This window comes from Culex quinquefasciatus, chromosome 3 (assembly GCF_015732765.1).
Source record: "Culex quinquefasciatus strain JHB chromosome 3, VPISU_Cqui_1.0_pri_paternal, whole genome shotgun sequence".
Classification (NCBI taxonomy): domain Eukaryota; kingdom Metazoa; phylum Arthropoda; class Insecta; order Diptera; family Culicidae; genus Culex; species Culex quinquefasciatus.
Genome location: NC_051863.1, coordinates 64,211,304 through 64,232,474, shown reverse-complemented (window position 1 = coordinate 64,232,474; position 21,171 = coordinate 64,211,304). Strand labels below are relative to the sequence as shown.

At 39.5% G+C, this 21,171-nt stretch overlaps 2 protein-coding genes across 4 annotated transcripts; one reads left to right on the top strand and one right to left on the bottom strand.

Moving 5' to 3' along the window:
• Positions 1–57: 57 nt before the first annotated feature.
• Positions 58–10,456, bottom strand: LOC6042554 (vacuolar protein sorting-associated protein 37A). The gene is made up of 3 exons (XM_038264402.1): positions 10,307–10,456; positions 10,054–10,246; positions 58–860 (listed from the first exon to the last, which is right to left on the bottom strand). The coding sequence occupies exons 1-3, from the start codon at positions 10,348–10,350 to the stop codon at positions 186–188; spliced, it is 912 nt and encodes a 303-aa protein (XP_038120330.1). The 5' UTR covers positions 10,351–10,456; the 3' UTR covers positions 58–185.
• Positions 10,457–15,195: 4,739 nt separating this feature from the next.
• On the top strand, positions 15,196–20,431 carry LOC6042553 (FAM172 family protein homolog CG10038). 3 transcript variants are annotated; one of them, XM_001851976.2, is made up of 6 exons: positions 15,196–15,293; positions 15,489–15,576; positions 15,630–15,936; positions 19,507–19,864; positions 19,934–20,018; positions 20,130–20,431. In XM_001851976.2, the coding sequence occupies exons 2-6, from the start codon at positions 15,516–15,518 to the stop codon at positions 20,270–20,272; spliced, it is 954 nt and encodes a 317-aa protein (XP_001852027.2). In that variant the 5' UTR covers positions 15,196–15,293; positions 15,489–15,515; the 3' UTR covers positions 20,273–20,431. The 3 variants fall into 3 exon arrangements, with proteins under 3 accessions (XP_001852027.2, XP_038120963.1, XP_038120962.1); XM_038265035.1 differs by having other exon boundaries at positions 15,196–15,323; XM_038265034.1 differs by having other exon boundaries at positions 15,232–15,399.
• The last annotated feature ends 740 nt before the right edge of the window (positions 20,432–21,171 follow it).

The following is a 21,171-nucleotide window of genomic DNA, read 5'->3' as shown; positions in this document are numbered from 1 at the left end:
GCTATCTTTGGTGTCAGCTGCAGCTGATTAGGATTCTTTCCCACATGATAAAACCAGTTGAATGTTTGCTCAAGATTTATTCAATCGATTTCGTACAAATATATATAAATATACACCTAGATATCATAATAAACAATAAGTAACCAAAGAATGCTTTTAATCACTATCACACCAAGAAATCCCGCTCAAAAAGCGGCCGATCGTTCCAGCGCGGTCAGTTGCTGCACTAGCCGGTCCTCTTTGGCCTTCCGCATTGTGTACTTCTTCCGGGTTTCAATAAAATTATTCAAAAACGTGCCCACATCCGAGTCCCCAGCCAGAAACTTTTGCGCCTCTTCGTCACTCTTGGAATCCGCCGCAGACACGGCAATCTGCAACAGTTCCTTAATATGCTGTGGCGAAAAATCTTCCGACTTTTGCTGAAACTTCCTATTGTTTCCATCATACTTTTCACCCAACTCTTTAAAGTCAAGCACCATCCTCTCCAACTTCTCCCGCCGGTCCATTATCAACTGCCGCTTAGCTAAATTTTCCGTCGCGATCGTCTCGATCTGTCCCATCAAATTTTCCATCTCGTTGCTCTGATTCTGCACGAATCCCAACTTTTCGATGAAACCCTCCAAATAGTCCTCGTCACTGTTAAGCCGGGCCAGTTCTTCCAGGGTTAACGCTTGTAGCCCAAAAACGTCCGGTTCTCCGCTGGGCGATGCGGCGGCATTTCGCTTGTCTTGCTCTGTAGTGGAATGGGAACCGTTCTGGTGGGAATTGGATCCGGACTCGTTGAGCAGTGCTGGGGGATGCTTCTCGAACTCGCGGCTGACGGCCTGCACGATGCGGCCCAAGTCGGAGTGGATGGTGTACTGGAAAGAGATTGAAATGTTATTCCTGATTTGAGCCTATCTGGTAAATTAATATTCAAAACTGTGGCAATATCTGTGGAGCCATCCATAAAACACGTGAATACTTTTTTTTTGAAATTCTGGACCCCCTCTCACACGTGGACTATTGTTTTCTAACGAAAAATTATAACACAACAAATGTTGGATTTTTAAAAACTAATGATTGAAATACAACTGTACTGATATATAATACATTTTACAACCCTTTTTTCATTGGACTGTTCCGGGCGTCATTTTTATCAAAATTTCTGAGATCTGGCTTTAAAAATGAATTTAATTAACACTTAAGTGCTCATAACTTTTCATAGGGTTGTCAGATCTTGAATATTTTGGGCTAATTTAAAAGGTCTTTTGATAACTCATCCAAGGATGAGTTGCATGCTAGATCCAGGCATCATTTTCAACAAAATATTTGAGATTGTACTTCCGAAAAGTGCATGAATAACACTTAAGTGTTCATAACTTTTGATAGGGTTATCAGATCTTCGAAATTTTAGGCTCATTGCAAAGGTCTATCAAATACCTTTTTATTAATATGTAACAAGATGGACTTTCCTACAAAAAAAACACCCTTCGCTTACTGCAATCTTCCGAACTTTGGCCAAAATTGTTTTTTAGCATAACTTTTGAAGTACTTTTCAGCAGGGTGACCACTCAAACCCTTTTTTCAAATTCCCGAATTTTTCCCGACTTTTCCAGAAACTCAAATAATAGCCATTTCTTATCATAAAAATGATTCCAAACAAAAATCAAACTGTTGCCAATTTTCGAAAAATACAGAAACATAACAAAAAAAAAAAATAAAAAAAAACTTCAATTTTGGTTCAGAGCAGAAACGTAACTAATTGTTAATGTTTTTATTTTGTTTTTAACTACTAATGTGTTTTTTTGAAAATATCTGGATGATTAACAATACTTATAATTTCAATGTTTATTTTTAAAATTGGTACATAAACGTATAGGATACTTTGTTTCAACTGGAAATGGCAAAAAGTTAAAGATAGTTTAATTTAAAATTTTATTTTAAATCAAACAACGCTTAAATCATGATTACTGTTATTATTCTATCAAAGAATATTGAAAAATATCTAAGAATTTGTTAAATATATTTAATGTTTTTACCAAGTTCCCATTTTAATTTTGATATTGAATTTTTGAATAAATTTAATTTGTCTCGTTGTCAGCATTTATCTGTATTTTTTGATAAGAATTTTTATTTCCACTATTCAAAATTATTGTATTCAAAATGAAAACACAAATAATTTAAACATATTTGCAATAACTAACATCAAAATTTCTTGGATTTATTTGTATTGCAATGTCAATTTTTTTTAATATTTCCAATTCGTAAAACATTTTTTTTTCATCCAGCATTAACAACGATTTAATCTTATTCGATATTTTTAAATAAAAAAAAAGTTTTCCGATGACTGAAAATCAAGACCCATGCTCACAAAAAAATTTAAGAGAAACTTTAAGAAAGAAAAAAAAATTGAAATGACATGAACCACAAAAATAAACCATTGTTGGATTTTTTTTCTCATAATCAATCAATGAGACAAAATGAAACAGAATCATAACTTTACGCTGGCCATAATTGTTGAAATTAGGATCTATTTCTATATTAGTTGTTTGCTACATTGTTCTTGTTTAATAAACTAAAATTAATAAAAATCTTTCAATTAAAAAAACACATTTGAAAATCTGTGTCAAATGCACCCAATATTTAATGGGATTATTAATGGCTTAAAAATCCTGCGCATTATCAAAAAGATTGAAATTGTGAAAGGAACCTTGAATTTAAAGTAAGATATTAGAGTAGAATAATTCAATTATTGAGTGAAATCATTTTGAAAATCGTATAAAATATTACAAAATGAGAAAATAATTTTCAAACAGCAATGCTTGGGATTCCCGACCTTTTGACAAAAAATCACAAATTCTCGACTTTTTCCAGATTTTTGGCGGATTTTATCGAATTCCCGACATTTTCCCGACTTTCCCGATTTCCCGACTTGAGTGGCCACCCTGATATTTTTCAATTTTTTTTTTTTTTTTTATAAAGACCGAATTACGCACATCCAACTGGAAGTTGGAACATTCACCTACTCCATTCGGAGTTAGGCTCGGTTTGTCTTATTTTTCATATTCTGATATTCTGATTATTTCTTTTTTTATGGAGTAGGGCTACATGCCCTCTCATCTTTTCATCGATCTTTACATTTTTCATTAATACTGCAGCACGTGCCAGTGAGCCAGAGCTCCTTTAAGGCAGTGCTTAACTACTTAACAACTATTTAGGATTTTTTAAGATACATTTTTTTGTTACGGGACAGCTTGGTTTGTTCAAGTTAGTGGCGTGTGATGGTGAGGGGTGGCGATGGGTGGCGATGGGCGTTGGGCGGTGGGCGATGGGCGGCGATGGGTGGCGGTGGGCGGCGGTGGGCGGCGGTGGCATGAAACGAAACGTAAACAGAGGCATAAGTGGTGTATCAAACATATTGGTGGATATTCTGCTTGATGATGATCGTCAAACGACGCTTGAAGGCAGCCAGAGTTGGTGATTGTTTGCATTCACGGGATAGAGCGTTGTACAGTTTGCCTCCAAAATAGGTAAATTTTTTCCTTCCAAACTCGCTGTATGGCCGATCCAGAACAAACTCTCCTTGTTGGCGGGTGGTCCGAGACGAGACTCTGACTTGTAGCTTGAAGTTGTGGTGCTGGGTAGCGTCCGTTGAGTATTTGCGAATTTGCACCGTCGTTTGAAGCTCGTACAGTGCTTTCAATGGCAGCACCGAATCCGTCAAGTCCGAGTACAGGTCAGTGGTGGGGAATAATGCTGGTTTCCGCGAGATGATCTTCAAGCAGCGGTTTTGAAGAACTTGAAGGCCACGCAGATCGGTTTTGCATGCTGAGCCCCAGTTGGCAATCAGGTACTGGATTCGTGAGTGTACCAGGGAAAAGTACAGCATCTTCATTTGTGGGTATGGAATAAACGCAGCAATTCTCCAGAAGATTCCACAAAGTGAGCTTAGCTTGCTTTTAAGGGCAGTTATATGAGGTTTCCACCCCATGGTGCTGTCAAGAATTAGACCAAGGAACGGGTAACTGGAGACTTCTTCAATCGTTTGCCCATCAACAGTCAAAGGTGGGTGGTCAGGAATTGTTCGCCTTGGTGTGTGGAAGATCATGAACTTAGTCTTCCCTAGGTTCAGGGACAGCACATTCGACCTGAAGTACGCGTTGAGCAAAGTGATGTCTTCTGCAATCTTGTGTTGCAGTTCAGCACAGTCCTTTCCTCGGTAAAATACCGACGTGTCGTCAGCAAAGAGCCGCGTTTTCCCGTTAAGTTTCAGCTTACTAATGTCGTTTATAAACAACAAGAACAGCAGCGGGCCCAGATTGCTCCCCTGGGGAACTCCAATACTGATGGGACGTCGTTCACTGGTGTGCTCCCCAATGGAAACATACTGCAATCTTCCTCGTAAGTAGCTTTTGATTAACGCCAGCGGTGTTCCTCTAATACCATAAAACTCCAGTTTAAGTGCTAGCAGTTCATGGTCGATCGTGTCGAACGCTTTCTTGAGATCGATGAAGAGCGTCGCAGCCAACATCTTGGAGTCCAATGTGGAGTAAATTTCCTCAACAAGATCACTTGTAGCTGTCAATGTACTCGAACCTGTTCTGAAGCCATACTGGTGAGTGTAGAGGACCTTCCGACGGATCGCATATTTCATTATCCGGCAGACAATCAATTTCTCGATCAGTTTGTCCAGTACTGAGAGAGTCGAAATGGGCCGATAGTTGTTAACGTCCTTCTTGTCACCTGCTTTGTGGATAGGTACCACACGAGCAACCTTCAAACACTCAGGATACTGGCCAGTTTGAATGATTTCGTTGAAAGTGTCCACCAGTAGTCGAGCAAATAATTCGAAATGCGTTTTCACGAAAGACGCGGGAATGTTATCAGGACCTGCACACTTCTTCGCGTCTAACTGGTTGATTAGCACGACAACTTCGTTGTATGATGCGGGGGTGAGGACCATAGAGCGGGGCTGGGAGGTCAGAGTGCCAAAGCGACTGATGGCTCGATCGCTCGGAATGGCGTTTGCGAGATCATGACCAACATTGCAGAAGAATTCATTGAAGACATTGCAGACTGTATTCATATCTGTGGTAATTCCTCCTCCATTCACGTAGACAGCAGTGGGTTTATCAGACGTTCCTTTTTTCCCCAGGACATCTCCGATGACCTTCCAACTAGCCTTCTGACTGCATTTTGAGAGCATCTGGTGGTAATACTCTCTCTTGCTCTGATCCTTCTTAGTCTGGAGCATCTGCGACACGTGAGCCAACATGTCAGCTACTTCCTGATCGTGGGGGTGTTTCCGTCGCCTTTTCAGAAGATTCTCCTTCCAGCGTATGATCGTCCACAGATCAAAAGTCATCCAGGGACAATGACCTTTAGTTTTAGCCTGAGCCGTTACTGTTTTTGTGCATTGCCTTACTATGGTGTTGTAGTTAGCAACAACTGCAGTTAATTTCTCCTCAGCAGACAATTCCCGCGGCAACCCTACCATAAACTCGTGAAACAGTTCATTCAGGCGCCTATGGTCGATGATGGCTTTCTGCAGCGTTATCCTCTCGGTACCGGATGCTAGGTTGAATGACGATACTACCAGACAGTGGTCGCTCAAATCATGATAGATTGTTTCGTTCATCACTTTGTCGAGAAGAGATCCCGAGCAGATAACGTGATCCAACACATTTGAACTAGCCGGCCGCGTAACAACATTGTTCGTGACGTGAGTGTTGTAAGACTGCAAGACTTGCACGTACTCCTTCACGGTGTGCACAGTCTGTTGGTTGACCGCGACATTCATATCACCCACAATTACGCAGTCATGTCCATTTTTGTTACAGGACAAAATGCGCTCGATCTCAGAAATGAATCTCGTTGCCTCAAAACTTGGTGGTCGATAGATTGCATGCAGATCAAGCGGCTTCCCTCGGCGTAGTCGAAGATGAATGTGGTGCATGCCGTCCTGAATTGAATTACAGCACTCATCAAGGTCAAGGTCATCTCGGTAGAAAACTGCAAGTCCCCCATTCGGTTCACTCCGGCAGGAAAATATGGATTTGTAATACTTCATAATATTAACTAGGGTTACTGGTTCAGCCAGTCCGGAGACAATGCATTTTTTTGTTGGTGCACGGACTCTCATCCAGACATACGCACAGACATTAGTTCAGAATCTGATTCTGAGTCGATAAGTAGGGGAACAGCATCTAATTCCAGCGTGCCTCTAATGTTGGCAAGTCAGAACTTTGACATTCAATTAAAGCTAATGAAAAGCGTTTTCAACTGAAATCGAGTGATAAATAGCTCAATAAGAAGTGAGCAAGCAAGTTTCTATCTAAAGTTTTGCACAATTAGTTGTTTAAATAGTGAAAATCAGCTAATTGGATGGAGCTAGGAGCGAGTGCTTAAACTGACAAACAAACGAGAATTTCCCCTATACGTGAAGGTCTACGAGGTCGAATCAAAAAGTTCATTTTTCGAGTGTTATCATATCCTTTCCTCAGTATGGTGAGGAAATTAAATTAATGTTCCTCTTTTTCAAAACACAAAAAAAAAACAAAGTAGAGAATAAAACACACACCAATACATCTACACACTGAATCACACATTATTCGTGAATTTTCATTGCCTGTCCTCAGATAGGAAGCCATTAGAAATCAGTATTATCTGATAACGGATACAGGAGAACCACAGACAAACAGACGGGACACTCGAATGCCGAACCATCGTCCTTCTAAAACGGTTATTTCAAATGCAATTTTGTTTCGGCATCCACTCACCCGGCGCTGATGGCGCTGCTGTCGTGACAGCTCGCCCGTCTTTTCTCAGTGTGTGTGATGCGTGTTTTTAAATTGAGCGTGAGCACGTGTGAGGCAGCAAATGAAAACAAAACAATTATGATGGAATTCAGGAATTCTAACGATGATCCACAATCCAGGCTTTGCTGGACAAGATTGGGTCAGTCTTGGTCAGGGTCATTTGAGCGGCTGACTAACGAGGACATACCTTTTGCCCCACTATAAACCCGGGAGGCCTCCTCAACAGCCCTGCTGCCCCGCGCCTGATACTGCGGAGGAAGCCGGATCCTATGGTGGAGTCATCTCCTTCGGAGCAACCTGATGCTTATCCCTCGTGGACTGCTGCTCAGATTGCTGCTGGTGGTCGTCCTTTTGGCGACTTATTGCTTTTGTTGTTTGGGGCAACTTAACTGCTCCGTGGACACGTTCCCCGCGGATGTTTCAAACGCTCATCATGGGGACCAATTCTGGTAGATTTGAATTGGATTTTTCCACTACTGGTGTTTTCGTGACCAGGGGTATCGAGATTTCGGTGGAGGAGGAATCTTCAACAGAACTTGGAAGCAACGGGAGGACCAGTTTTTCAGTCTCTGTCGTTGCGGTTGTGGTGCATCGTTGCTGATGCTGCCGCATGATTTGACACATGAAGTTCTGCCATTGGAAACAGAACTAACCGTGGAACCGACCCACCGTCATCTTCGGCCATCGGTGTTGATTTTTATGTTTTTCATCGGGTGCTGACTGGACGATCAGCAACAACAAAATTATTTCGATCAGCTGATTATGTTTACAATCGTTATGGCTTGATTGTCTCACGCATACATTGACATGACACATGACAGTGAAGGGTTTATATTGGTATGTTTGGGCTGCGCTTCGGCATCAGCTCACTAGGCAGCGCTGGCGTCGCCGTGATTTGGTGGTTTGATGAAGGACGATGAATTTCAATAATAATTTGTATGGAGAGTCACGTCTGTTTGTCTGTGGGAGAACCTTGCTTTAATGAAGCTTTACGGCAACTCGCCAAATGGACAGATCTTACCGGAACTGATAAAACTAAAGCTACAAAAATCCGTCCGGAAAACGGGCCTAAATTCATGTAAGATTACTGGATTGGCTCAAGATATCCGTGATAGCGAATTGAAAAACTGATCAGAGTTTTTAAAGTACTTCCCAATCACAGGATTCGACCAAAAGCTACAGTGGTTGCGTCTCAACACTAAATCTAATCTAACACAAACGCAGCCAGTCCGATGAAAGCATGCTGGAAAGTCTTGTGATAAGATTACGCCCCAAGCACTTTTCTTGTCATTATTAATAATTGCAGTACATCCGAGAACACCCGAAAATGTATTACAAAAATTAAAGCGGCCAGCCCTACTGCGTTGTGTTTACCGCAGAGAGGATTCTGAGAACGGATCACATTTCTCAGAATCAACAGGGGAGGAAGGATGCGTGGACATACCGTACCAAACGCTCCGGTTTGCAGTCATATTTATGTTATATAGTAGTTGTTTATGTTGTTTATGTTCAAATAAATAGAATATAGGTCAAAAGTCATTGTGCAAATTACCTTGGTTATGAGCTGAAAGATAATATTATTAATTTTTAAGGAAAGGAAAAATTATAATGAGAAAGAAAAGGCACAAATTACTTAAAAGATAGAGTTCAAATGGGTCGTAAGATAGATAAGTTTGAATGTATAAATTTAATTAAGTATTTGGTAAGTTTGTCCAAAAATATACTAAAACTGATTGAAGAGAAATCATTAAACCAAAATGAAAATGAAAGTGAAAATGGAAAGTAAGATAATTCATATGCAAAATAAATCAGTCCTGCAGCACTGTCGACTCTCCCATAACTCTCAGGAGCATAAACTGCCAGCGCTTAGTGGTCTTTGTCCAGTTGACCTCTCTCTCCAAGCAATCATCATGACCGCTGGCAGTGGTTTCGATGATGACAGATGCATCGGCCGCTCTCGCTGTCAACACAACACACGAACGGCCGAAGTTTAACGAATGCAGAACGCACACTACCACTGCCGAAAGCGCACGAACACGACGAAGCCCTTTTCCGTTTTTTCTCATCTTTCTTTGTTTCCGACCCGAAGCAAACGACGCCATACTAAAAACAAATTCAATATCGTCGTCACAAAATCGAATTTAGGCGGCCCACTGACATATTTCCGGCCAAAAAACGAGCGCCGCAGTACTTTCCGGAAGAAGACGGAACGAACGAACCCGGACAATTCTCAGAATTTAGCAAAAAACACGAAAAAAAATACTCAGCACACAGACGGCAAACAGAACGAACCGATCCCGATGACGGTCACGAACGAACTCCTCGTGGTTGCGTCTCAACACTAAACAATATAAATTTAACATCTAACTGAAACTTAAATATCTGGAGTTTTTTTTTAAAAGATCCAATAAACCAAATTTCCAGTTTTTTCATTTTGGGTGTTTTTGAAACCGCCTTGAGTCAGGGCTATTAAAAAACACCCAAAAATCAAAAACTGAAAATTTGGTTTATTGGACCTTTTAAAAAAAACTCCAGATATTATATTAAAAGAAAGCAGGTAACCTTACAATCGACATAATAACGAATCGCAATTATGTACAACACTGATCGAAACATAATCTCTTAGTTTGAAGTGTCATATGTAATTTATAATCGACATAAATGGAGCATTCAATTTGCTTCAAAATTCAAGCAATCATTTTTTAAAGTCAAAATGGCTGTCCCGCGTATGAAGTAACATTTGGCGATATCGACGCGTGCATCCGGCTCATAAAATACACCAAAACTGAGTGTTTCAGTGTCCGGAATGTGGGGTTACTATACTATTTTTATTCATAACATTATTTTTATCAAATGGGGTTATTATTCTATATGGATAGGACGTTTAGTTCAATGCATGAAAATGTGAAAGTTAAGTCATAAAAGGGAAAAAGAAACATAATGTGGACGCCGGATGTCAAGCATACCAAACCAATATTCAAAGTACCTTCCGTACAATCTATTTCTTGACTGCGAAACAAGATGGAGCACGAAGGCCAGACTTTTTCGTAAAATACATTTTGCTGTATAGAAAAGAAGAATATCTCTTCTTAGTACAGATCCATAAACATCTAAAAACTGACGTCCGGTTTAGAGGTGGAAATCGATTGTGAAGAATCCAAAATTAACAATCTTACGATAGTCATATACGAGTAAATCAGGTAGGTAAATCAAATTAAGACTTCCGAAAGAAAATAAAAAGCCAAAAACTTACGTTCAAGATCCCCGGGGCGTTTTCAACCTCGCCCGTATTCGCATTCACCCACGGATGGTTCAAGATGGGACTGACGATCAGCTTGGGCTTTTCGTTGGGAAATCCGGCTCCTAAGATAATGTTTATCGCAATTTCCCGACCTCCGGAGTCAAAGTTGACCAGATACTCTTCGTTTTCCTTGACCTCTTGGACGCTAAAATTAATGTTATTGCTAGTTTCGGTGACGTTATTGATTTGCAAAGGTTCAACTTACTTCAAATTGAATATTTTCAACGTGTCGATCTGTCTTCGACGCATTTTTGGAACAGAATTTAAGCGCTATGGGGCCACTAATTTAATTTGGCTGCGATGTCTAACGAAAGTCGCGATTAAAATCAGCATCAGCTGAGCAGCAAAACAAAACAAATCGCTGTCAAATGAGAGGAGAACGTTCTCCAGAAACAGCATGGCGTCGACTAGTTTTTGATATTTTTAAAATCTGGAGTTTTTTTAAAGGTCCAATAAACCAAATTTTCAGTTTTTGCTTTTTGGGTGTTTTTTAATACCCCTGACTCAAGACGGTTTCAAAAACACCCAAAAAGCAAAAACTGGAAATTTGGTTTATTGGACCTTTTTAAAAAAAACTCCAGAAATATTTAACAGATTTCAAGCAACCCAATGTAAATGGACCTAAGTCTAAGTGTAAACAAACAGTCTGTCCTGCTTACGTCAGTGGATGGATGTTTACATTAGGAACGAGCAGGACAGGCTCTTTGTTTACATTTCGGCTTTGGCCCATTTACATTGTTTTGCTTGAAGCGAGTTGCGGCGCACAGCAAATAGTATCCAGTAAATACGATGTCCCATTACAAAGAGTCCCGGAACATCAAAACTTCTTAGTATGGTGCTCCCAACAAATAATTGTTTAAACTTGGTTTAAACACCCCGTGCTCAAACTCAACCCTCTTCAAAGAATCATCTCTGCGGTAAACTTTATGCAGTAAGCCTGGCTGTTAGAGCCGTCTACGCAAAAACGGTCCTTTTTGGAAGCTAATAACTTTTCGGCAAAAAATCCTAAAAATATGATGTCTTGGGGAAAGTTTTTCAATAGTTAATGAAGGTCCAAAATCTAAGAATTGATAAAGATTGGACGACTAGTGTGCCCTCCACAGGTAAAAACTGAAACAGTTGCTTTTCTCGATACATTTTGACGATTTTTCTCATACAAAGCTTAGTGATGGGTCAATCTTTAATTTCCGGGGTAGCCCCGAGAAAGCCCAGATTTGGACAACCCTACAAAACATATTTATCCAATAAGAGATCCAAAGGCTATCTAAAGCTTGTGAAACCTTGTGAAACTCTGAATTAACAATAGGATCCTAAGCTCTATGTAAATTTTTATGTACAACGGTAAAAAAACATGACTTAAAACCATTTGCAAAATAAATAAAATTGACAAAACTACTTTTTTCGGAACAACAATGGTATTTTTTCAAAATTGATTTAAAAATCCATTTTAAATCCTTTGTGGTTGTACCAAGGGTCCTTGTAGTCAGAAAAAATGCTTCATCGTTTTGAACAATATAAAGCTTAATTTTAGGATCGAATTATTTTCGCGATAACACTCAGAGCGATATTATTCGTCTCAGCAAACTTGTCATTTCCAAACTTTTAAACATTAAAAAATGGAAAACCTTGAAGATTTGATTCAGCAAATCACTGTATATTTTGAGAATGTTTTTAAAACGTGCAAGTCATATACACTTTTATAGCAAAGTGCAATTTAGAAACTGTTCATACGACACTGTTTTATATTTTAAATTCCTAAATTAATCTGAACATTTACTTGGCAGGTTTTGTTTTTTTTTTTTCATAACATGGGGTCATATAGGCAAAGGATTCTATCCCATTCCCCAAAATTCCACTCCCCACTGACCCATATTTGGTACCTTGAAAACATGTTATGTTTTCCATTTGGCATAATGCCATTTAGCATAACGCCGTTTGGCATATCGTAATTTGGCACAATGTCGCATAATGGTCAATAGGGTCCTAAAGCCCTTTGTAAATTTTGATGTACAACGATTGAAAACACGCTTAAACCCATTTGTGATCACTTTTTTTTATTTTGTGCAAAAAAAAAGTTGACCAGTCATAATTTTTTCGATGGCTTAACTATGGTCCCCTTGGAAAGAACTGTGAAGTAGTACTAATTCTGTCAAGAAGGACCGCGAGGTTAATTTTTCAAAATTGTACAAAGGGTCATTGTACTCAGAAAAATAAGCTTTATCGATGTAAATAATAATATCAACAATCTAAGCTTCATTTTAGGACCCCATAGGCATAATGACATTAAATTTTCAACATTTATTCAATATTAGAATCACTTCAAAGAAGACATCGTGACTTGTTAAAACTGCTGACAATTATTGATTTTTTTCATTCTAAAAATCTTTTTACTAAGGATAACTGCTAGATGGAAACTCAATTTGTTTCAGCATGCTGCAGTTATTACAAGTCAAAAGAGTTTTCCCTTCTATAAAAGGGAAATTCAACTTTAATGGGTACTTTCAACCAGTGTTCCCAAATGAACCGCTCAGGCTAGGTTCATTGCTGAACTTGGCTCGGCTCAAACCTCTCTTTTGAGGCTTAAGCCTGAATCCCTGAACCATGAGCCTTGGTTCAAGCCAGGCTAACCTCGCTAGTGTGAACCACTTGAACCAAAAATGAACCTTCGGCTTAAACCTTCCAGCAATCGCGCTCGCTCGAGCTAGGTTTCCTTCGGTACGAATGAAGGGAGACAGGGAAGAAGTTGAAAGTTGGTCATTAGGGAACGTTCTTTCATTACGCTCCGCTAATAATGGTGATAAAAGTGTACGTGCATCATTAGGTAAAATTGAATTAAAATTCAACTTTACATGATAAGGACAGGATATTTTTTATTTTAAATATAATTTTATGTGTTACGTCATTCTTGTACGGGATGAACAAATGTGAACATGTTGCATAAATATTAGTTATTGTGAAAAAAGACCGAACTCGACTGTTGGAAATGTCCGTGCCAAAATATCCCCTGCGAATTGTCCGTCTTTCGACCGTGCTTCTGTGTGTTCTAAATTATTAGTTGGATTTTTGTGCACGTTATTTTACAGATAAGTTTAATTCATGTCAGTGTCATATTGTTATTGTGAAATGTGTAATCTTCACTATGACCGTAAAATTCAAAAAGAATTTGCCAAGAATGTGAGCAAGGAAGAATTGTGTACACTACCACCACCAACCGTTTTTTTTTTCAACTGTATTGTGGCATCGTCTTGATCCCGTACGAACAGGGGCAGAGCGGGTAAAGTGGCAATGTTTTTTTTATTGGATTATAAATTAAGTGTTTTCAATGCAAATTGTTCTACACATATCTCTAACACATCTATTAACAATGAAATAGACCTATTGGACTGCCATCATTTTAATAATGAATTAAAATATTTTCAAGAAAAGAACATAATTAAAGTCCTCAAATTGTTTATAATAGCCCATTTTACCCGATAGAGCTCACATGCATTTACTCGTGCCAGACAGACTGTCTGTGATTTATTATTGTGTTAGTGTCAAGCGAACTATTTAGCCAAACATTTGAAAATGGTGGATAGTTTATATTAATATAGTTTTTTCCTTGTTTCGGTTTAAAACGACGAAATAAGCATTTTTAAATCCTTTTCTTGAAAAACTTGTTTAGAGATACGCCATGTTCAAATATTATTCTAGGACAATTGGAGGGAGTGCCAATCGTGTACGCTGTCTGTGAATAATTATTGTGTTAGCGTCAAGCGAGCTTAGATATTATCTAGCCAAACATTTGATAATGGCGTATAGTTTATATTAATATAGTTTTTTCCTTGTTTCGGTTTAAAACGACGAAATAAGCATTCTGAAATCTTTTTCTTGAAAAACTTGCTTAGAGATACGCCGTGTTCAAATATTATTCTAGAACAGTTGGAGGGAGTGTACCGCGAAAGCCGTCACGAAAAAAAAGATTCTCATACGAATTTTGAGTTGCGTTTTTAACTGACGAGCTCCGACGAGGCCCACACTACCGTCTGTCGGTGGATACGTGGTGGTCGGGCTGGGTGCACCATAACCGAGCTGCCGGTTCAACCAACACAAGCAAAGGTTCAACCGCAGGTTTAAGCCGAAGGTTCATTTTAGGCTAGCACGTACGATGCTCGCCTGGTTCAAACCAAATGAACCCCGGCTCACGGCGCACGATGAGCCTGAACCGATTGCGCTTGAGAGGTGTTGGTGCAAACATGAACCAGAAAAATGTGCCTAGCCTAGCCGTCCGCTTAGGCTCATGGGAACACTGCTTTCAACATTTGTCAGCAGTATTGACGGTCAAGAGAGTTTTCCCTTCTTTAAAGAAGGGAAAATTCAACTTAAAAGGGAAATTTCATTTTTTTGTTAGCGGTACTGACAGGCAAGAGAGTTTAACTTTCTTTAAAGCAGGCAAAATTCAACTTTAAGGGAAAATTAAAATTTTGTCAGCAGTTATAACAATAAAGGCGAAACTTCACGAAATCTAAACATATCACGTTTTGAAATAAAGTACAATCCTAATGAAAAACACTTCTCGGGGAATGAGTCATTCTGGGGAACCTCGGCAAAGTGTACGGATTTTTGCTCAGCAAGAGTTGGTAGCCTTAGCAATGATGTAAGTCTTCACGTTAAGTGCTCATAACTTTTTATTGGATTGTCAGATCTTACAATTTACCAAAAAGCTCTTTTGAATCATTTGGAAAGGTAATGCGAATACCTTTCTAAAAATATGTAACATTCTTCCAGGTAAAACCACTATTTTACCATCTTTCGAAGTTGAGTCAAAATCAATCAAAAGCGGAATCGCGACAAAATCTTTTTTTTATTTTTTCATTAGACACCATGATGGAGCACGTTCACAGCGCGTTGAGTCTGTTCATGCAGTAGCATTCCAAATATTCTCAAGAGATGGCACTTTTTAACACCTTCTGCCACCTAGCGCAGTCTAGCTAGTTTGCAGTTCAAATGACAGATGTCTCTAGTGCGCTGCACACTGACATCTATCGACAAAAGTTTAACCGATCAATTGCACCCACTTCCACCCACTACTGTCAATGCCGGGTGGGTGCAATTCGCCGTTCAGCAACGGAATGTCAACAAAAACCGCGAATTAAAGCCGCGACATCAACAAACGATTCAACGCGACAAACACAAAATAAGAAAAAGTGCAAGTAAATAACACAACAACAACATTTTACACTGTGCGCCTCTCCCTTTGATATGTTACTCAATCAAAACAGTGCAATTTACATAATTGCCTCAGTTCTGGTGGCTGTTGTTAGTCGTCCTTGTCGTTTTTCAGTAGCTGCAGCGTTTTAGAAGAACCACTCGTCCTGATGCGTTCGACTTTTGCTCGTCTCTTTCAGACCGGAATTTCCTCCGCCACCAACAAAATGTCCGGCACCAAGACCTACCCCAAAACGCTGGAGGGCTTCGGCTACGGGTTCGACGAAGGTGAGATGTGCACGAAGAGATGGCAACAATGTCTAATCGAATTTCTTTTGCAGAAGGGAAGCTCCGGCAGATTGATCCGGAAACGGGCAAGTTGACCGACAAGGGCTTCGATTTCAACATCTACACGAACGCCACGGAGAACCAGGAACACTACGAGGCGCTGGGCGAGCACATCACGGAGTGGGTTTACGAGCGGCTCGAGCAGAAGGTCGGACTGAAACGGTTGGTTCTGCCGGAGGGTGCCCCGCCGGAAGAGGCCAGCTTTGTTTTTTGCACCCAGGAGCGGCTGGAACGGCCGAAGAAGCTGCTGGTGCTGATACACGGCAGCGGCGTGGTTCGGGCCGGGCAGTGGGCGAGGAGGTGAGTTGGGAGAGGGGTCTTGCGTTTCCCAAACACAGACTTTACTGGTTAGAGTCCAAGTCGGAAAATTCGGAAAATAGCTTGTAATGCACAGATGTTGTTTTGCGTCATGGGAGATTATTAAATGATCAGTGTCCGTGAAGTTCGTCCTTTATGAACTTTCTTGATTGCTAAACTGGCTATTAGCTCATGAATCATCTTTTGCTATACAACTAGTCTTGTCCTTGTTGGTTCGTTACTTTTAGTCAAGCCCTGCGAGATCCTTGGTGTTTTAAACTTGATGTAAAAGCTTGATTCATTCTTACTTGCTTCGAGCGAGAGTACCGAGTTTTGCCAGATTATTCCGAAGATAGGATCATCGTGTTCTTCTCGAGATTGCACCCATCTTTTTTTCTGAACCCTGTCCAAGTCATTCAGCAGGTAATACCTAGTTCACAGGAAAATGCCATAAACATTTTGTGGCGTATCGTTAATTTCCCAAATCGGCCGATGTCTAGGCCGATGTGCACATCTTTGACGGTCTTGTATTTTTATTTGTCTGGGGGCTCGGTAACCAGATCCGCAATATGGCTGGTGACAGTTTGGTCAACTTACACGACGATATGCCAATTCTTGTTTCGTCGTTTGTTATCCGGGAAAGTTGAAACTGAGGTTCCGCTTGAGTGAAACACATTTTCGGATCACTTTTCCAGAATTCCGCTAGTTCAACGACGGCGACTCGGTGGGTCAGTCATTTTGAGATTAGAGTGTGCGAAAGCTATTCCGAGCGCGATCAAAAATGTCCGAAGTTCCCGATTTGAACTTTCACCAAATATCACGTCGCGGTCACCAGATGTCAGAACCGGACATGGAACCGATCGAAAAACTAGCGAGTTTCGTGCTAATAAACTAATTTTATTTCCGCGAGAATTTACACGTGCTTTTTGTTTTTGTATTTGTGACTCGAATTACGTTTCTCTCTAAATGGCGCAGTGATTGAGGAGAACAGGGTGACCAGGAAAACGCACCACCACAATTTATTTGAAGACACGATAGAAATTATTGCAAACAATTGTGCAATAGTTCCTTCGAAAATTGTCAGCTTTTAGTCTCATTCAATCTGTTTGCGGATGACTATTTCTTCTAAAGACAAATCGATCATCTCGTCCTACTTTATCACATTGCTTTTTTCATAAATTATTTTCGATATTTTTAAACTACTTACTCTTACTACTTTCTCTTTTTTCCTTTAAACTACAATTATTCTTTTAGTATCGAACTTTATGTAGTATGCTTTCCTATACTGTCTTTTGTTTTAATCTACGACCTTTTTTCCCGCAAGTAAGTTTCGAATCCTTACTCAATATGTTGAATGATCAAAGTCACACATGTCCCGCTTCGCCCCAGATGACGGTACCCAGAATGCCCAGCACGGACGCTCAAAGCTTGTTCTAGCGTGTTGCTCTAACTGACTCAGAGCAAGGGGAGATGTAAGGGCAGTGCGTATTCTTGCACTAAAAATTGCGAATTGCGAATAATTTTGAATTTCTTTTTAAAAAATAACTAAAACTTTTTACGTTTTTATCAATTTCTCGTTTTTTTTTAATTTCTGGAATAAATTGTTTTCTACAATTTCTTAATTTTCTTGAATTTCTAAATTTTTAAAATTTTCTTGATTTTTTTATATAACTTGAATTTTATGAATTTCTTGATTTTTTAAAAATTCTTATTTTTCTTATTTTGCTTAAATTTCGTAAATTTCTTAATTTATTGAATATCTTAATTTTTTAAATTTTCTTGACTTTTTTAAATTTCTTGAATTTTATGATTTTCTTGGTTTTTTTAAATTTCTTAAATTTCTAAAACTTCTAAAATTTCTGAAATTTCTAAAATTTTTTAATTTTTTTAATTTCTTAAATTTCTTAAATTTTTTAAATTTCTTAAATTTCTTAAATTTCTTAAATTTCTTAAATTTCTTAAATTTCTTAAGTTTCTTAAATTTTCTAAAATTTCTTAAATTTCTTAAATTTCTTAAATTTTTTAAATTTCTTAAATTTCTTAAATGTCTTAAATTTCTTAAATGTCTTAAATTTCTTAAATGTCTTAAATTTCATAAATTTCATAAAGGGAGCGGCCGTGGCTGACTGATTACGGTGTTCGCTTTGTAAGCGAATGGTTCTGGGTTCGATGCCTATCTGCTCCCAACGAGAAAGTTTAGAACACATAAATTTGAAATAATGAATATGAACGAAAAATCAAAGTCGCTCGAGGCGGGGTTCGATCCTCCGTCCTTTGGATTGGTAAGCAAAATTGCTAACCACTAGGCCATGACGACTTGGTGAGCGTGGACTGGAATTAGGAATACTGTTACAGAGAGCGAGTTGTGGCGCTATAACCACGGCAAATAGTTTCCAGGGCATTCGTGGAAATACAATGTCCCATCCCAGAGGGTCATGGAGTACCAAACCTTCTTAGCATGGTGCTCCCAACGAATACAACCAAATCTCGGAGCGTATGGTGGTGTGTCCCCACGCTTCTTCCTCCCCTGTCGATTCAGAATTGTGTTGTTGTTCGAACACTTAATGCTCAAACTCAACCCAATTACGAGTCATCTCTGCGATACGGCATTACGCAGTAGGCCTGGCCGCTTTAACGCTTGTGATGTTTCAATGCATTTCAATGCAATAGAGGAGAAAAGCAACTCGCGACAAAATTTTGAGGCTAGGAATTTTGACAGGTATGATTTTCATAAAGTATTCGCCTCCTTTTCTCTCCCACAGAAAACCTGGGAACGAGGTAGCTGTCAAACTAGGCCAAAATGTTAAAGTCACTCACAAAATGAACTTTGAGTGATTTGAGTTCATTCCTGACGTCACGATTTTCTCCTCTATGGCGCACTGCAAACGTTAATAAATGACAAGAAGAGTGCTAGGCGTCGTCTAACCTAAGGCACTCTCCAGGATCCCTTCGAAAGATTGGCTGCGCTAGGGTCTGATTAGATTAGATTAGATTAGATCAATTTCATAAATTTCATAAATTTCTTATTTTTTTTAAATTTCTTACATTTCTTAAATTTTATTAATTTCTTTAATTTCCAATTTTTTTTTTGTAATTTCTTTATTTCTTTTTTGTAAATTTCTGGAATTTCAGAATTTTTTATCCCTTTTTTCTATATTATTTTTTGTAAATTTCTTATTTTTGTTAATATACTAAATATAAAATAATCGTTTTTTTTAACTTTGTTAGGAATTTTATTCGATTTAATATGCACAAATTCTTTTTGTAATTAATTTATTAAATTTTTGTTTATTTTTTATATTTCTTTAATCTTTGAAAATTGTTTCAAAAAACCTCAAAACTTGAAACAGACGTGCACTTTGGTCAGATTGGAAGGACATGAACTTCAAATATTTGCAACGGGCTTATGACCCAATCGCACCCCCAGACCAAAAAATGGCAAGAATTCGAAATCAGGTACTTTTTGAGTACCCGGAATTGGAGGCGTTTCAAATTTGGGATTTCAACAAAAGCATCCACGTGGTTTATGGATAGTCCCAAATGTAAACTTTCTCTCTCATTTTAAATTTCCAGCCTCATCATCAACCACAGCCTGGACAGCGGCACCCAGATCCCGTACATCGAGCGCGCCCGCTCGTTGGGCTACGAAGTCCTCCTTACCAACACCAACGACAACTACCGGACGTCCGGTGGCACCCGCAAAGCCATCAAGGGCAGCCGCAACCCGACCGAGCATGCCGTGTCCGCCTTCGAGCAGTACGTCATCGCGAGTAACCCGGAGTCGGTTGCGATTGTGGCGCACAGTTACGGCGGGGTGGTGACCGTCGAGTTGGCCCAGCGATTCCCGGAGTTTTTCAAGGACAAAGTGTTTGCCGTCGGGTTCACCGACAGTGTCCACTCGGCGTCGCTCGTGCCGAAGGGGCTGATTGAGGTTTTTTTTTCGCTAATCGCTTTGTAATTGAATTTTGAGCTAATTTAGGGTAATTGTACTTGTTTGCAGATTGGCCGCAACTGGGCTGCCTCGTCGGAGCCACTCGACAAGACGCTCACCGTAACCAAGAACGACCTGCCGCGCTTCTCAGCAGGTGAGCACTCGGGCACTCGTGCTTTGCTCGGCATTTGCATATTGCCATTCAGATGCCGCCTCAAGAGTGAGCTAATAATTTCCCCCTTCCGAATATTCATTTCTTCCCCAGGTCACACCAAGCACGAGATGACGTCCTACTCGTGCATGGATGCAGTGTTCAAGTTCTTTGAGCAGCGGTACGAGCAGTTCCAGGAGGGTGTCGCCGCCGCCGATTCCGAGCCCGATTCCAAAAAGTCAAAAAATGAGCTGTAACCGTACTTTAATTGCTGAGGTTGTTGCGGCCGAGTGTCATCGTCGAAGCGCACAAATCATTTGCTGCTTGGAAGGAGGAAATTGATAGAGATAGACAGACTTGAAGTTGTTGTAAAAGTTTCCATTTTGATGAATAAAATTAAGTCCAGATCAAAATGCGACGATGATTTTCTCTCCTATTGTTTTGAAGTGTAAATTAAGACGCCGCACTTAATCTTAATTCGATTTTTGCAAGAAAACCCCAAGAAACTAGAGCTCCCTACTTGAGTGGCGGTTTATTTACGCAACAATTATTCAAGCTAAACGAAGCGGGGAACGAAGGCGGCAAAGTACTTTACTATCTTGATTTTGGGAGAAGAAAGGCCCATTACAAGAAACAACACACAAAAAGAGGATTTAGTGTTATATTACTGTTGAGTATGCTGGTTTTGTTTCGTTTTGCTTATCGGGAGAGGTTTTGTGGAATGAAAGTAATAGTCCTGAAGAGAATGTTGAACATTTCTTACAGTTAATTTAAAGTCTGGTGTTCATGTGCTAGAGAGGGTATTTGATATCACAATTTACTTATTAATTTTTTACCAAAATCCAGTTAGTTGAGACATTTAAGAACAACACTTCTCAATAGCTCAAAAGTAGTGGATTAAAAATCCGAAAATTAAAAAATACGGATTTTGGGAAATTGGAAAATCACCGATTTGGGCCAAACTTGCAGGGAACGTTCATTTATCGATAGTTAACAGAAATCCCAAGTTGGTTGCCGGTTGGACCATCACTCTTTCTTTGGTACCGCCCTCTTTTTTGACGATTTTCTAAAAACTTTTTATACTTTTACTCGTAAATTTTCAACTGTCAGACCAAGAGACTTTCTTCTGGTTGCATGTTATAGGAAATTGATCAAG